Genomic DNA, 16,319 nt, shown 5'->3' with positions numbered 1-16,319 from the left:
AATGTACAGTTTTACCCGTCCCAATGGGCGTAGATATATCCGATATACTTCTTTGATCTTGGGTATTCAACATGAGTAGACATTCTAAATTTTAGCTTTCTAGCCCTTCAACCAATATTATATCGGGAAGATATGTTCCTAATGTAGGTTCTCAAACTTGAATATCGTCAAAAAAAATTCATTCATACAGACAAGACGGTCATTGCGCAAAACCAATATACTCATTTCACTCTCGTGAATAAGTATAAAAAGACAGCCAAAAAATAAATATACGAAATTAGCTCATCTTTCCAGCGCAGCAACTTCTTCAGCATTATTCATCACCCACCATTTGATAAGTAGATTAATAAAAATTATAAAAAACTTGACAAGCGGAAATGGTGTATCTTGGACAGTTTTGTAATTGCAGGAGTGGAGTGTCTCATACTGAGGATTATGTCCTAATTTACTACCGACTCTATATACAATCACTATTAATACGAATTATCTCTCCAGCAGCGTGCCTCGTTGCTTTTTCTGTGGAGGCGCGATTTCTTCGCCCTTGGGCTTCGCACCAAGATCCGTCAGTTTGCCACCTTTGCGTTGCAGTTGCTTCTCAATGATACGGGCGTTGTTAGCATAGCTATCGGCGATCTCACGCTGCAATAAATATCAGTTAAATATTTTGTACAACAAATTCTTATATATTATTTGGCTCACCGCCTCAATTTCATCCTCTTCCTCGTCTATTGTGGATACGGTTACCGAGCTAAATTTGCCCATATTCTTGGTGTGGCGCGTGACCATAACTTTTTTGCCACTGGCATCCACAATGCCGGAATCCAGGCCGCTGGGAGAAACTGTTGCTGCCATTAATGCTGGAGCCGTTCCCACATGGGTTGTGCTGATATTGCTGAAGTTTTTGTTGTTACCTGCTTTGGCTTTTGCCTCCGCTGCCAGAAGCTGGGCGAGTGGTTTTTCTCCTTTATTCTTATGCAAGGCATTGCTCATGACAAAGGTCACATGGGAGTCGGAATCATGGCGATAGTATAATGGCAGATTACAGTTGCGACACTAAAAAGTACATTATGTTTAAATGTAATTCGTTATGTATAGGGTAAAAGCTTTTTTGAGTAGATAAAAGATTACGTGTGTTGACTGTGCTAAAATCTTTTGCTTTTGTTTATCATTTTATCATTACATAGACTCCATGGACTACGAGTCTCACATTCAAGTCCTAGCTATTCACTCATTGACTGTTTTTACTGTGATTGTTTACCCTTACATTATAACGGTACTGCTTTTCAATGCCCTTTCCTTTGCGTCGTATGTAGATCATCTTAGGCGCTGGGTTGTAGGTCAGCTTATTAGCGTGTTCATTGGCATCAATAACACGAGCATTGTCCGCCTCGCGCAACGGCAACTGTTCTAATGTGCAATCTATTATAAACATTTGTATATTTAATATAAACATTTACTCATGCAAAAACACATTGCTACGAACCCAAAATCAGCGACATTTTGCTACACAAGCAATAGTATATATTTAACGGTTTCTCTTCGTTATATTCCTCTTGATCTTTTGTATCTGAGCAGACAATGCTACGTGATACAACTTTCGGCATATTGTTTTTCTATTATTGAAACAACAAAATGTATTTGAATCAATATTTATATTTTGGTCACAACGACAGCCAATTTTTATTCTCAGTGTTGGTTAAGTACACACATATATAGTTCTCGAAAGAGATGTGTTCGCTCGACAATCGACTATCGATAACTTTACCACATTGTTGCTTGCTGTTTTTGCATTACTTATGTATATTATTGTTAGCAAGTGTTTTACATGAGCCCTACGATTGAGCCTTCACTAAAAGAAATTGCGGAATTGTGTTACAACAAATTTCGTGATTTGCCAAAAACTGGGAAGCCCGTAACAAACCAATGGACAGTTTTAGCAGGCATAGTGCAGTACGACAGAGGAGCACAAGCCGGCAAAGTTGTTGCTCTTGCCACAGGGTTGGTACGAATTGAAGAAAAATGAATTTTTGTTTATGTTTATACAGATTTCATTAGTACTAGGTGTATCGGCGCAAGTAAACTTTGTAATAGAGGCTATATACTCAATGATTGTCATGCTGAGGTGTTAGCCCGTCGCGCCTTTTTGCGTTATTTGCAAAACGAGCTCCTGAATGCAATGACGCAAACGGGAGATGTGAACCACTCCGTTTTTATCTGGAAGCCATCAACAGGTTGCTTTGCGCTCAACGAACAGCTGGAGTATCATTTTTTAAGTACTCAAACGCCGTGTGGCGATGCATGCATTGTAGCCGACGATGCATGCTTAAGTGGAGTTCCAGCAAAACGATCGCGCTTAGACTTGGAGACTGCGCAGCCACTAATAAATAAATCTTCGGTATACACGGGTGCTAAACTAATAAATCGACCGACTAATCCCCTTTTTGATGACATGTTGCAAACACCAGCACAGCTGCGGACGAAACCGGGTAGAGGCGAACGCACTTTGTCTATGTCATGCAGCGACAAATTGGCACGTTGGAATGTGCTCGGAGTTCAAGGGGCGCTGCTCGACATGGTGATAGACAAACCCATATACTTTATTAGCTACAACTTTTGCTGTACCGAGGCAAATCCTGAAAGCCTGGAACGTGCCATTTACCGTCGCTGGCAGGGCAGAGAGTGCAATCTGAAACGCTATCAACCGCAGCAGCCATGCATACGCGTAGATAAGAATTTAACCTTTGAGCTGGCGCAGCGCATGGATTGGCAGCCAGCGCCCAGCAGCTTGATATGGGCGCTAGTGCCAGAGTTGCTAAGGTGAAGTCTTCAAATTTTATTTAATATATTTATAATACATATATATATTTATATATATAGACCATTTGAGATTGCAGTAAATGGAAAACGTCAGGGTGTCACTAAACAGAGGCTAAACACAATGCAAGCCGCATTGGAAGTGAGTAAATATAAATTATTCATAAACTTTATGGATTTGCTATCAGGCTGCTCAGAAGTACGTGAAAAGCTGGGCCTGAAATTAGAAGAGGTTAAATACTTGAGTTACTCCGAGCTAAAAGCCTTATCAAAAGATTATCAATTAGCTTGGCAACAATTGAAAAGTGAATACTTTAAGTTATGGACTACCAAGCCTAAGGAGCTGCTCGAATTTAGAAAACAACCGGTAAATGATTTCGAACTCAGCAAAAATACCTAAGGAGTTGAGTTTTGTGATAATTTCGTTACTTTATAAAGTCATAAATTTTAATTCATTTTTTTAACACTTGTCCTTAATATTAATAAGATATAATAAAAAAAAAAAAAACATGCAAAATGACTATAAAAATTGTACATTTACAAATGTTCATAAAAGTGATCTGCTATATAAATTTCTATATATTTTCAAGCAGATATGCTAAAGCTTCATCATCCGACAGTCGAACCGAGATTTTTTCTAGCCTTATTAAGGTTACACGGAGTAAGAAATGTATTTTTTAACACAAGGGATGTATCTTTCTTGATCGAGAAGGAGAGATGTGTGCTGACGCTGATTTACAGCTAAATCGGATACCAGTTTTCTCTGCTGGCGGCGTTAACATATTCTATGGGTAGCAGTCCAACTGGCCTTGATGTTGACGGTTTAGGATTCGAAGATAACAATGAACTTATTGTTATAGCCATACTGGACAAAAGCCATTTGGCATGTTTACAATATGTTTATATTACATTTTGCCAAGCTCTTTTTTATGTAAAGGTAAAAGCTTCTCACATTGGTGCTGGTTTCATCTTTTTTCTTCGGGCTCAAGTGGAAGTCTTCCAATTTATCATAAATCCAACCCGAAACGGCAGATGCGCGACGATTGTTTTGTATGTAGATCTCAAGCAGTTGCTCTTAGGCGAATTCAATCACAACTACAATATTAGGGATTTATAAACATCGGAGCAAAATGGAGCAAAAATTTTTGTTTACATTAGTTTATATACACTTTGCCCTATAATGACACATAATTACTTTTTGGCACAACTTGGCACAACATTAGTTATAATCCACAACAGACGAGTTAGCAAATTAGCTTTTTTCTACTTTTGGACAGCTCAAATAAATGTACACAAAAAGAACATTAACGAACAAGAATAACATATTTTTTAACACAAATATTCTACATACCCTGGACTTTCTTTTCCATAATTTTAGTGAAAATAGCAAAAGCCACAATAATTTTGTCACGCTCGCACGCCAAAAATCAAAACAATTAAAATCTTTGGATTCATCTTAGTCAAAGTATATACTATTCAAGCTTTTTAATTAAAATAGATTTACTTTCCATACAAAATTTGAATTTTCGTCGAAAAATCGGCTCGCTGGCCCAATGTGCTTTAGCAGTAGACTTATGCTTCTCTTGTATAAATTGAGTAAAGAAAAACGACATTTTGTGAATAAATTTATAAACAGGTAAATTGGTATAATATATATAATAAAAGGGGAATAAAAATAATAATAGTTAGATGGATTAGATAATATAGTAAGTAATAAATCTTTTATGAAATATATATAGAGTATACAGTATATAAAACATATACATATATATGATAAACAAATGTTACCAGATCACAATGGAAATAGTTCGCGGTGCAGATAGCTGGCAAACGAATTTAGATTTTTCCATGCCATTCGCCTCCTTCATTACAAAACTATCTTCGTAACCCTTAACCAAGGTCACGCAATTTAAATGTTCATTTGTATTATTTGACTCGTTCACTTCATTCGCATGCTTAACGAGGAAATTGATATAATTGGGTCTTAATCCGGTTGCTATCGACACATATTCCTTTTGGCCCAGCCGGTTGATGTCCACCCAATATTCGTGACTCGCGTTCAGGTGTAGTCCCAGAACTAATTACTCCTGATTTGTTTTCAAACTAATGGGATTGCCACCCTTCTTTCGACACTCTTGCACAGCTTGAAACCAATTGAGCTCGTCGTTGGCAATGTAATAAAAGTTACGACCGATCTGCTCGAAGGGCATTAGCTGTGCATGATGTTCTGCTGGTACAATATCAACTTGCTTGTACTCCGATCGGGTTCTAAAGTTAAATGCTATTCCAAATTCTTTGAGTTAGTACAAGTTTCATAATTTATGTCTAATTTTCTCACCTTCAATCAGAAGCATTTGCGTCAGCCATTCAATCAGTACCATGCAGAAAACCATATATCGAGACATCTTGTATGATGCACCCTCCACTTCTGCTTGCTTTAAAGTTATAAATCCAATTACGTAGTTATTTGCTCATATCAAGCTTCAAATATGACTAAGAATTATTTCTGATATTCGCTATGTATAATTATACCCTGAACCCATTGAAAATGGGAAATCTGGATATAATGGATTTGTTGAGATGTATGTAACAGACAGAAGGAGGCGTGGCAGATCTCACAAAGTATATATATTCTTGATCAGGGCGACGAGTTGAGTCGATTTGGCCCTGTCCGTATGTTTGAACGCGTCGGTCTCAGAAGATATAAGAGCTAGAGACTTGAAATTTTGTTTCCTAGGTTAAAAGTTTCATGAAGAAAGTCCATCCACAAGAAAAGTTATTAAACGATAAGTTCCCATATGTCCCATATGCGTGCGTGCCTATGTGTGGCTGTGAGTGCGTCTGTGTGTTTGTTTCTTGTGTTAGCATGCATATCAATATTTTAATTGGTTGCTACAAACGCCGATTCTGGGTTCCATAGCTGTTAAGCGGATATCGTTGTTTCAATCTAATTTGAAGCCATTTAGAAAACTATTGCGATTGCATTTACCACGTTGGCTTATGATATATTTATGAAGTCCGCCTAAAAGCATGCTACCGTTTTCTTGTTCTTAAGCACTCATAAAATGTGATGTAAATGTATGTACTATATGTATTCCAAGTGACTCGAAGAAACTTGATATTCGAAACTGTTGTATGGAAGATACGAAGAATTTTCGGTCAACATGCAAGAATCACATTTTTGTTGGAAAGTGGAAATATATGATTCATACAATAGCGATCCGATGTGGGCGTGGCTAACAAAACAAGTAAGAAGGCTCTAGGCGAGACTGCTCAACTAGGAGATACCCTGAACCCTCCAAGCTGATATTCTAATCATTCTCCACACCCTTATGCACACATACATACAGATGCATCCACACACACGCAAAAGACCGCGCTCTGCTAACTGCGCAGTAAGCAGCGACTACGCTTGAGCAATATTATAAGAATTTACTTTTTGAGTAACTTCTCTTCTAGTAGGATCTTCATGAAACTTTTAGAACGTGATCATATGGTTAAAATGTGTAAGCATTCCAAAGCAGATATCTCTAGTACCAGCAATACGTTTTTTACAAATAGGGGGCGAAGGGGGCGTAGTATCCAAAATCTGTAAATTACTAAATCTTTGTATCAAATGTATCAAATGTATTTAAACAGTAAATCTGAAGTCTCTAGGTCCAAAAGTATTCAAATTAGGCTGAAAAACAATATCAATTTATCGATTATCCTCAATAAAAAGATATGGAATGAGTTATCCAAAAAATATTATAAACTTGTATTGAGTATGATATATACGAGTCTACATGGACGTTCATACGGACGGACAGACGGGCTATATCGACTCAGCTCGTCGTCCTGATCAAGAATATATATACTTGATGGGGTTTGCGATGACTTCTTCTGCCTGTTACAGACTTTTCCCAAAAGAATTATTATTATTATTATTATTTTTTTTTTTATCCTGTTACTGTCTCTACCCGAGTAATAAAACAGCAGTTGTTCATTTTCCATATGCAACATCTAAAATTAATATATTTGTTATGTAATACCATTAAGTGTAATCTAATTGTCATTTAGCAAACGTTTAACAAACAAACGTACAACGCACTCACACAGGTGCAAGACGAAAGCTACAAGCAAATACGCATATAATATATCTATATATGTAAATATATATATGTATAACAAGAGGTAAAAGTGTTTGCTTTATCAAGTAGTACAAACTAAAACGAGACTTTAACAATGTGCATCTGATGCTCTGCTCAGCGCGTGGGATAGTTGGGGGTATATATGGTGTGGTGGGTGAGGTATGTGGGTCAGAGCAGCTCATCCGATTCGCAAATGCGGTGCACGCTGTGTACATGAAGGTTTTTTATATACAAATATAAGCAACACGACTCGATTCATTTCGATTTTGACTTTGACCGTAAGACCCTTTCAATCCAATCATCAATGTCCGCCAATTTCGCGCAGCTCTCGTTTGCCGAGCGGCAGTGGAGGGCGGAAATTGTTGATGACCTTGCCATTGAACTCATTGCAAGGACACTCCTCCTTGACGTCGTAGGCATTGAGGTTGCGCATGGCATTCAGTTGATCGTCAGACACTTGAATGGGCGTCTTAAACACAATCCAAATGACGCACTCGGAGCAAGGCGGCGTGGTCAGTGAGCCCTCATATGTCCAATACGTATGCACATCGGGCAGCAGCTTGCCAGGATCGCAGCCCTGGGGCAGAGTAACGCGATCGCCCTTGTGCAGAACAAACTGCAACAAGCTGCTCACTTTGTCCAGCTCTGCGTGATGATTGCCCGGCTGTAGGAATACACCCAACACGGCCAGTCCATCAGGTGCGGCAGCTGCCTCGCCGAAGGACTTGTACTTTGTGGTGTTCCAGTGCACGAGATGCAGCTCACCCGAATAGGAGACGCCGTCGACCGTATGCTCCGACCCCTTCGAGTTGGTGCAGCCCCAATGGCAATGAAACTGTTCCAGTTTAAAGATCTGATCGCCCAGCGGTCCTCCAGTTAGCTCAGAATTGGCGCCGTTGACATCCACGCGCCAGCAGTAGCCTGCAATGATATATAAGAAGCTAACTAGTACTTCGCTTTCTACCCGATTCAATCTAAAACCCACCTGGATTAACCAGACTCTTTGTGTCCTCCGGCACATATTTCCATTTGAGCGGCGACACCTTCAAATCACTGCCCTTTTTGGCACTCGAGGGAGTGATGTCCACGGGCGACTGCCGATGTCCCGATGCCTGCGGGTAGTCCTTGGCCCAGTGTGCGGGTCCTGCGGAAGAAACCATGCGTTAATTAACAGCTCCTTTAGTCAAAGGTAATTTAGATTAGTTGCTACCACATGTTACAATCATTTATTAGCTCGACTTAATCATTGTTTAATTACGATCTATTTATAAAGGCTATTGTAGACAATTTGTCATAGTACCAAAGAATAATCAAGAAGAATAAGCAATTACTTTTCGCTTAGCATGTGGCAGTGAAGCTAAGGGTAAGAGTAAACTCTATAAATTAATAGGAGCTGTCAATCAAGGTTAAGATCCCCTTAAAAAGCCGTGCACTTACAGCCATTAATATGTTAAAAAAATTACACCAATACATATTTTCTCTAATATTTACAGTTCGTATTAGTTTTCATTAAAGCGTAATGTCCAGAGAAAATCAAACTAATTTTGAAGATTGATTTTTTTTGCGTTGACTTCGTGTCGGAATTTTAAAAGCTCATATATTATGTTGAATGCTGAAATCCTTTGACTAAGAGAACTTTGAATATGTCGGAACTTATAGTCTGAGAATTTATTTCCGTCGGTGCACAGTTTATGGAAGAAATGCGATGTCTAAAGCATTTTACTTAGGAAACTTATCTTAATATCTCAGATCCTGTCTAAGACTTGCGCCAAACTTTAATTCCCTCGGTGGAAGGAATTATAAGTCGAAAAACTTTTACGTAGATTTGTCTACATATTTCATTTCTACACTAAAGCAGTTAAAGCTTTTATAGAGCTCTTGTCTTTAATGATAAGAATATCTACGAAGACAATAATAACACGTATATTATTTGAAGGCTTGAGCATTTTAATATCTAGGAAACTTAATATTTAAACAAATGCTGTCATCTAGCCTTATAGCTTGGCAAATATTGAAAAAATAAATAAAAAAAATATATATATAAAAATAAAAATAAAGCTAACAAATAAAAAATTGAGTTAAAAAATGTTGGAAATCCTAATAGAAGCAAAATCTATTAAAATTGATGAATTACTTAAAAATCGTAAAATCGGCTTCAAATATCAACAAACCCGTTTTCACTATTAAATTTTAGCTCGGGTTCGTGTTCGCCTATTCTGCTGTTGGCAGATGTTAATTAGAAGTTCATAAAAAGTTAAATAAAGTAAATGTCAACTGCCTGCACAAAATTTGTGGCAAAGGAAAATATGACTAATCTTTACATCCATCTGCTTGACATAGAATTTTTATCTTGACACAGAGCAACCAGCAGAGACAGCAGTATAAAATGATTATTTACTTTATCATAGTCTTTTATTTTCTTTTATTATTTTGCTATTGTTTGCCGCTGCATTTGCGCTTTTAATTATTGTCGTGTGCTGCAGCACAAACAAACAGCAACATCAACTCAAATATTGAATGGGATGAGGCGTCACGTGCTGCGGCATAGTGACTGACTAGGGCTAGAGCCGCTCAAGTCATGTGAGTGACACAGAGTGGAGCGTAACAGACAAAAGTGGGCGGCATGTGGTAGTGGGCGTGGCAACTGATATATCTTGCAAATACCAATGTGAAGGTGCACTTAATCTGGCGTTCACCTTATCTAAGACAACTCATTTGTCTTTTTGCCTGTGCCACATGATACATCATTGGGGGCTTAAAGTATTTAATTCTTGTGATTTCCAATAAATCATGTACGTATTTATATCAGTGCATTTTCCCTATCGACATACAGGCAGTGCTAATTATGTAATCGGCGGTGTAGAAAAGCCCGACAATGAGCTTCAAATGTGCAAGCAATACGCAATTTCACCATGTGACAGGCAAATTGATAGGGTGTACAAATGCATATATATTGATATATATAAAAATATGTATATATATATAGACAAACAAAAAATCACGTATACGCCGTGAGAGCCGCTATGCAAATGGAGCTCCCAATATAAAGCCATTTTGAAGTTTGCCATTAGCACATGTGACACTGCATTTTCGAATTTTTGCTTTACGCGGATCAGTTATGCAAACATCCCAGGTAGATGTGGATGTGATAGTTGTGATATCACGCATATGCCAGCTAGGCTAACGCCTAAGTATAACTTACTATGCGAAAACGTCGATAATTTAATTCCGGGCGATCAGTTTGGGCTTGCCAGCGACACTTGACAGCGAAAATAAATAAAGTAAATAGTAGCAAAGGTTACTTGTAGCTGTAGAAGTCATGCAGCCATATGACTAAATCAATGATCCTTTGTATGAACTGAACTCTCTCTTTCCCTCTCTCCTGACAAATAAATATAGTGTATTGAAGTTGCTTCGATCATCACGAACTAATAGAGTTTCCATGCATTTGAAACACGTATATACATATATGCAAAACACGTATACGCCGTGTAGACTTTCATCAAATGCTTAATCTCGTTCACTCATTGAAGCTCTGTTAATAGCACTAGATATATCCGGCCAACAGAAGATAAAACAGCGAATCGCTGGGATTGCCATTTCGGGTCTATCTGAAGAGGTGCATCACACACCTGTCGTCTGTATGTATGCGCCATTTGTGGCAGCTGTTATTGAATTGTTGTTGCAATCCTCTTACATATCCCAATTTTTGTGCTCTTATTTGCTAACTTCATTTCATATTTTATTTTTTATTGCATCAGATTTTGCGCAATTTCAGTCAACAGCTGCCGCTGCTGCGGCTACTGCACTGACTGGCAAGCATTATGCACATTCAGCTCTACAGATCCACACGCTATATCGGATAAGCAACGGAGAAGTAAATGCGAGCGATAGCCACAGAAGTCCCGGCTCAACTACCCTGTAGAGATGATTTGATGCTCTAATTCACTTACCTCAAGGAATAAGGAGTATTTATTGCAAATGTATGTATAGCAATAAGACTTTCGAAATTGTTTTAGTCTTAGCTCGATGAGTGCTGCGAAACGAATGAATGAATTTCATGCCCTTTGAAAAATGATCAAGTTTTTGTACGTGCGCAAACATCCGCTACGGAAATGCACGCGCCTGTAATTTACAATACTGATTGATGTAGAATCTTGTCAGATTAACAACATTAGCAGTATATATGTATATATATGACAAAACGATTTTAAAACAGTTGCTAACTTTTACAGAACGAGTAACGTAAATTGCGATAAAAATCTAAATGATTATTTAATTGAATTAACAACAAACTGAACGTTCTGAATTCGGCATAGCATATCTAATCTCAATACATATATTTATTAATATGTATTGTGGGTATATCTGTATGCAACGATCAGTTGAACAGCCGGACTAAAACTTGTTTTGTGCAACTTTTGCCGGAGAATAAGGAGTTAAGTAACATTTTCATTGGAATTTATACAACATTTCTCACCTATTTTCTTTCGTTTCAGTTTCAAAACAAACAACTATTTAGTTTGGCAGATGCTCGAATGAATGACTAGGACTGCCCTGTAAACGTATCGCAAGTGAGATCAGATTCATTTACTACAGTTGTTCATAAATTCTACTTTAATCGACATTGTCGAAAGCGCTGGAATCTTCTTAGTTAAGATAGTGAGTAGAGAGACATCTGTGATGTAATAAGCGCACATGTTAAAGACTGATAATAAAGACGCGATTTGCTTAGAAAGAACCTATTAATCGATCTGAAAGGATATTGGAAACTGTTCGATCAAGATGCGATCTTCTGTCACCATAGTCCACAATATATTAACTTAACATAGATCAAAATAAAGCTACACGCATTTCCACTGCTTACAGGGTATTTATTTGCTTCGAGTACAGCGTACATATGTTGTTCACGTTGAACGCAGGAAAGAAAAACTGTTTCTGCTGACGAACAAAAAACGGGTAGAAAAGTCGCAACTATTAACTTAAATTGCACGATCGTATCTCTTAAGTGCACAGTAGGCAGCTCGAACTTATAGAGACAGTCTCATATAGGCAGTTCATCATGAGTTTATTGCGTGTTTGTTGTTATTGTTTATGAGCTAAGGAACTACTTGCTAATTGGACCCTGGGATAAGCAACGAACTGACCCCGCAGAATGTCGTTGGCAATTCGTGATTCGGCTTGTTCCTGCGTGAGTCAGGCATATAGAACATTGTATATATTGCCATATTTATATATCAATTTATGAGACATTGTCAGACTGAAATGACCCAACGTTGCTGCTTATATAGCCCGTCTCGCATCCCGTTGATTTGGGAAGCCCCATTAGTGCGGTAAGCCACTTTGGCACTTGCTTTGAAATTCAACCCTACAACCCTCCAGAAGACAAAACCCCTTTCACAGACCTCTTTGTACTTTTAGTGCAAATTATTTGTTTGCATGTGGCCAAAGAGCTACAGAAATAGATTTATTGAATGACCATAAAAACAAAATAAAGAAAACCTAAAAACAACTTAACAACTTAACAGCTTAACAAAACACAATTTTATAGAAGAATAACATGCAAATTTCGAAAATTTATTGAATTGTCACGTACAGCCCGAAATTTTTGGAATGCTCATCTGTAGAGCAAAAGTTTTCCAACTCATAAATTTGATAGCTGTTTTTTAAATGATGTACATAGATATATATATATATTTGTATGTATATACATTATATATTATATATACATGCACATATCATTTATATAGATATTATCTAACACATATGTCTGTGATACATTTTTTATCGCAGCAAGCGCTAATTTTATAGCCTTAGCCAAAAATAATAGTCATATATACGAAATATATATTAATATATGTGGCGAATATTATCCCAAGCATCATTTTCTGACACCTTCAACATGGAGCTTTAGAAAACTTTGATCAGCTCTCAAGCACTCGGGATGTTTGTTTTCATAATATGTCTATATCTGTTTCTCACAGATCGGCAGCAGTTATTATATACCTATGCGATTGCTTGAAATGGGCGTGGCAATGTGAGATATTCATATTTATTATTGTCGATTGTTTTGTAATAAATATGTAGCTTCGCATCGATCCGTTTATGGCTTAAAAACGTCAATGGAATACATATATTACAAAATTGTAATAGAATAAATCGATGAATATATATATATATATATAAGGCTATGTTATTAGAATTCTAAAATATAGGTAGCAGGTATGTTCCGGCAGCATAGAATACGAAATAGATGTGGTTACATTACTTGTTTGTTTGTTTCTATTCCGAATTTCAACACAACCTACAATGAAGAATTGATAAGAGGAAACCTTTTCCAAATCAAAAGTAGGATATTTTTAGTGGATATTACTAATTTGAGTTCTTCAGTCCATTGAGTCATAATGATAACAAGCAAAGTATATACTTATATTTGTATATGTGTATATTTATACATAGATTAAATTCCATGGGATAGGTAATGAATAGCGTCAAAGAAGATAAGGAGAGTACAAAAGAGAAGTCTCATTTATAACCGATAACTAAGTAATGATTGACGAATTTATGCGTCAGTTTAAAGAATGAAAATGAGTATATTGGCTTTGGCTAACTGAGCCAAACACCTCAGGCTGCATAATAGAGAGACCAAGGATTAAACTTGTTAGCAGTCGTATCCTCCATTTCTATCTCATATCGATGCTACCGAAAACTCAACGATATTGATGTTTGATAAGATTTTTCTGCTTTTAAACAGGGTATTATATAGTTGATTATGCCAGACTACAACGTTGTTACCACTTTTTTGTTTTCGGCTATTGTTATTTTTGTTACTCTTATCAATAAAAGGCGATTCACGTCTTAAATGAAATTGATTTACAAAATATAAACACGCGACTTTTAATCTGCTACCCATCTAGCATAGAGTATAGACAGTTCTGCAGTTTTGACTGGGCCAGAGGTAGATTTGATTAGAAAACATCGCGTAATCTGTATATATGCATGTCTATGTGTATATTCACATTAATATATATAATTTTTTATTGCTGTATATATAGGAGATTTAATATATGTAAATAAAACTCGAGTGCACTTATGTTTAAGCTAAGAACCACTCTAGACTGGAGTGGATCATAAACAGATTCCCGGAGAATGTGTATATATAGAGAGATCGGCGGGCAGCGATAACGCAGCATAGTCATATAAAAGACATTGGAAAGTTACCAGAGTCAAATCAATCAACGCGATCAGCGACATTTACCGCAAATCAAAACAAATTGCCGAAAATAAAAAATGGATCCCAACTTTTTGGTAGATGCACACATTTTTCTTTATTTTTATTGAACGATAAGTGACTATCATGTGACTATCATGGCAGGGCTTTGATATGGCAGACAGAACGTTTGCCAGGGTTTGGTCATGACGAGTCACTCATGATGAAACCGGTCTTTAATACGTCCTTAAGAACCGCACATGCACTTGACCAACCGGGCAAAAAGCAAACGAACTGCCTTCAAAAGGCAACACACAACACAAAGAGAAGGCGAAACAGAAACAAACAGCGAGAAACCAGTTGACTGAGGCTAAGTACATATATTAACGCATCGAATATTTAATACCCTAACTTTGAGTTAAGAGCAAAAAGATCTCAGGTCGATGCATATAGTCTGTAAAAGTATTGTGGATCTTTGAAGAGATGAATCGACATGGAGGTTCAGTAATTGCGAAATGAAGTATATACATATGCGATTAGAGCTAAAAAGCTCAACATATCATAAAAAGTATAGAGACGCTTCGATGTTGCTTTTCTTTAGAGGCTAAGCAATGCTGTACGGCAGTTGTATAATAGAATGTGAAATATGTTTAGCTTGTAATCTGTGCACACTTTTGTGTAACTAAAATTGATAATTATCGATTTGGGGCATAGTTCCGTATTCACGAAAATATTTACTTAATACTTGCTTAACAAAATTTTGCCATATTTAGCAGTTCATGCGAACTGGGAAATCGTTTGAATTCGAAGTTCGACTGGTTCCATGGGAATCACCGATATCCACGCCCTCACCCGCTGCCGCCGCACCTAGCGCACAGTTGCGATCACGAGACGCAGCCCGTGCAAAGCGCCGATTATCAGACATTGTCTACCCAGTCTACAGACCTCGTTTTTGCTGATTTGTTGGAGCTGCGCCGCGTAGACGATTTAATTACGGCTGTCGCATATTTATGAGCAGCCGACGAACCTATGAACGTGCCCAAGTCTCTCGAAGAGTGTGTACATTCGCTGTGTGGAGTGGCAAAGCGATGATGCATGTAATTGAGGCGCAAAGCGTCATTTCTCTGGTTAAACTGAACTTTATTGAATTAACAGCGAATGAACGAGCTGAAATTTCGGACCAGTCTAAACCGGAATGAACCCAGAAATATAAATTTTTTCAGCTGAGCAATCCAATAAGAGCATTTATATAAAACATCGTCTTACAAAAGTAGCTTGGACTCGCATTCTATGTCCCTTAGATCGGAAAAACAGCGCATCCATATATATACGTATTATTCATGCATCGGACAATTAAATCTAAACAACAAAAAATTGAACAAATTACTTAAGTGTTTGTTATCAGTTAGATAACAGACATGTATTCAATCAACAGAGTTGTCTCAATTAAACAGACAGCATAACAGCCACGTTCAATAAAACTGCACCCAGATCGCACATGTCGAAATCTCTAATGTTGTTCATACTTCTTTTTCTTATTTAAACTTGAAAACTTTCCCAAAGTCGTTGCTCGCATGCGCAGCGTGCGTCACGTTTGTAAACAAAAAATCTTAGCAAAACAAATAGTCGAAAAGAAATTTGTGTGTAATTGCTCGAAGTTTGAATACCCTTACTCGATATGCATACATATTCAGATTCATATAGTAATAGTATAAAATCATATTGTCCAAGCTGTTAGCTTGGTGAATTCGTTGCATAAAGAAATATCCATTGATTTATAAAGCTATCATTAAAATTAAGCAGCTGTTAACGGTCGTTCCGTTGTTTATATATGTTAATTAAAGCTTTTTTAATGCTCGACACTAAATTAAAGTAGCGCTTCTAGGGTATATCAGTTGCTTACCATTCTCTTCGGTATAGCCCCAGTGATGGCTCATCGTAGATCTGATCTTTGGTTAATAGCAGAGTATAGAGATGTAGAGAAGAAAACAAGCTTTTGTTCTTGTACTCGCAGTCGCTGTCGCACGTTTGATTCTTGTCGCGAATGCAACGGAACTTTTTATATAGACCCGATAAATAGTGGTAGAGTAACGTTTACAATTTTAGTTACGGTTTGCTAAGGTGAGCGCGTCTGCTTAGCTAGTCTGCTGACTGTATACTGATTG

At 37.4% G+C, this 16,319-nt stretch overlaps 4 protein-coding genes across 5 annotated transcripts; 1 reads left to right on the top strand and 3 right to left on the bottom strand.

Moving 5' to 3' along the window:
* Positions 1-383: 383 nt before the first annotated feature.
* On the bottom strand, positions 384-1,700 carry LOC6578126 (STING ER exit protein). Its single transcript, XM_002004012.4, has 4 exons — positions 1,484-1,700; positions 1,265-1,419; positions 700-1,053; positions 384-639 (listed from the first exon to the last, which is right to left on the bottom strand). Exons 1-4 carry the CDS (start codon positions 1,602-1,604, stop codon positions 484-486), a joined length of 786 nt encoding a protein of 261 aa, XP_002004048.1. The 5' UTR covers positions 1,605-1,700; the 3' UTR covers positions 384-483.
* Positions 1,701-1,744: 44 nt separating this feature from the next.
* On the top strand, positions 1,745-3,373 carry LOC6578125 (tRNA-specific adenosine deaminase 1). Of its 2 annotated transcripts, none has more exons than XM_002004011.4 (3): positions 1,745-1,998; positions 2,056-2,817; positions 2,878-3,373. In XM_002004011.4, exons 1-3 carry the CDS (start codon positions 1,826-1,828, stop codon positions 3,212-3,214), a joined length of 1,272 nt encoding a protein of 423 aa, XP_002004047.1. In that variant the 5' UTR covers positions 1,745-1,825; the 3' UTR covers positions 3,215-3,373. The 2 variants fall into 2 exon arrangements, with proteins under 2 accessions (XP_002004047.1, XP_032584882.1); XM_032728991.2 differs by having other exon boundaries at positions 1,909-1,998; positions 2,046-2,817.
* Positions 3,374-4,528: 1,155 nt separating this feature from the next.
* On the bottom strand, positions 4,529-4,892 carry LOC116803673 (C-type lectin 37Db-like; the record flags this gene model as incomplete). The annotated part of the gene is made up of 1 exon (XM_032728620.2): positions 4,529-4,892. A coding segment is annotated over one exon (294 nt), but the record flags the coding sequence as incomplete, so codon positions are not given.
* A 1,903-nt stretch (positions 4,893-6,795) lies between these two features.
* LOC6578123 (carbonic anhydrase) lies at positions 6,796-16,319 on the bottom strand. The gene is made up of 3 exons (XM_002004009.4): positions 16,058-16,319; positions 7,930-8,088; positions 6,796-7,865 (listed from the first exon to the last, which is right to left on the bottom strand). The coding sequence occupies exons 1-3, from the start codon at positions 16,089-16,091 to the stop codon at positions 7,246-7,248; spliced, it is 813 nt and encodes a 270-aa protein (XP_002004045.1). The 5' UTR covers positions 16,092-16,319; the 3' UTR covers positions 6,796-7,245.

This window comes from Drosophila mojavensis, unplaced genomic scaffold, assembly GCF_018153725.1.
Source record: "Drosophila mojavensis isolate 15081-1352.22 unplaced genomic scaffold, ASM1815372v1 contig_49, whole genome shotgun sequence".
In the NCBI taxonomy this organism is placed as follows: domain Eukaryota; kingdom Metazoa; phylum Arthropoda; class Insecta; order Diptera; family Drosophilidae; genus Drosophila; species Drosophila mojavensis.
Note: the sequence above shows the minus strand (reverse complement) of the source record. Positions and strands in the feature narration are given on the sequence as shown.

Bases quoted from the DNA above. Each gene is read 5' to 3' on its own strand.
- LOC6578126 (XM_002004012.4), bottom strand. From the start codon at position 1,604: ATGCCGAAAGTTGTATCACGTAGCATTGTCTGCTCAGATACAAAAGAT. The intron at 1,420-1,483 runs GTTCGTAGCAAT...TGTTTATAATAG, and splicing joins CAAAATGTCGCTGATTTTGG to ATTGCACATTAGAACAGTTG. The intron at 1,054-1,264 runs GTAAGGGTAAAC...TGTACTTTTTAG, and splicing joins AAAAGCAGTACCGTTATAAT to TGTCGCAACTGTAATCTGCC.
- LOC6578125 (XM_002004011.4), top strand. From the start codon at position 1,826: ATGAGCCCTACGATTGAGCCTTCACTAAAAGAAATTGCGGAATTGTGT. The intron at 1,999-2,055 runs GTTGGTACGAAT...AGATTTCATTAG, and splicing joins GTTGTTGCTCTTGCCACAGG to TACTAGGTGTATCGGCGCAA. The intron at 2,818-2,877 runs GTGAAGTCTTCA...TTATATATATAG, and splicing joins CTAGTGCCAGAGTTGCTAAG to ACCATTTGAGATTGCAGTAA.
- LOC6578123 (XM_002004009.4), bottom strand. From the start codon at position 16,091: ATGAGCCATCACTGGGGCTATACCGAAGAGAATG. The intron at 8,089-16,057 runs GTAAGCAACTGA...TTTCTTCCGCAG, and splicing joins GGGCTATACCGAAGAGAATG to GACCCGCACACTGGGCCAAG. The intron at 7,866-7,929 runs GTGGGTTTTAGA...ATATCATTGCAG, and splicing joins AAAGAGTCTGGTTAATCCAG to GCTACTGCTGGCGCGTGGAT.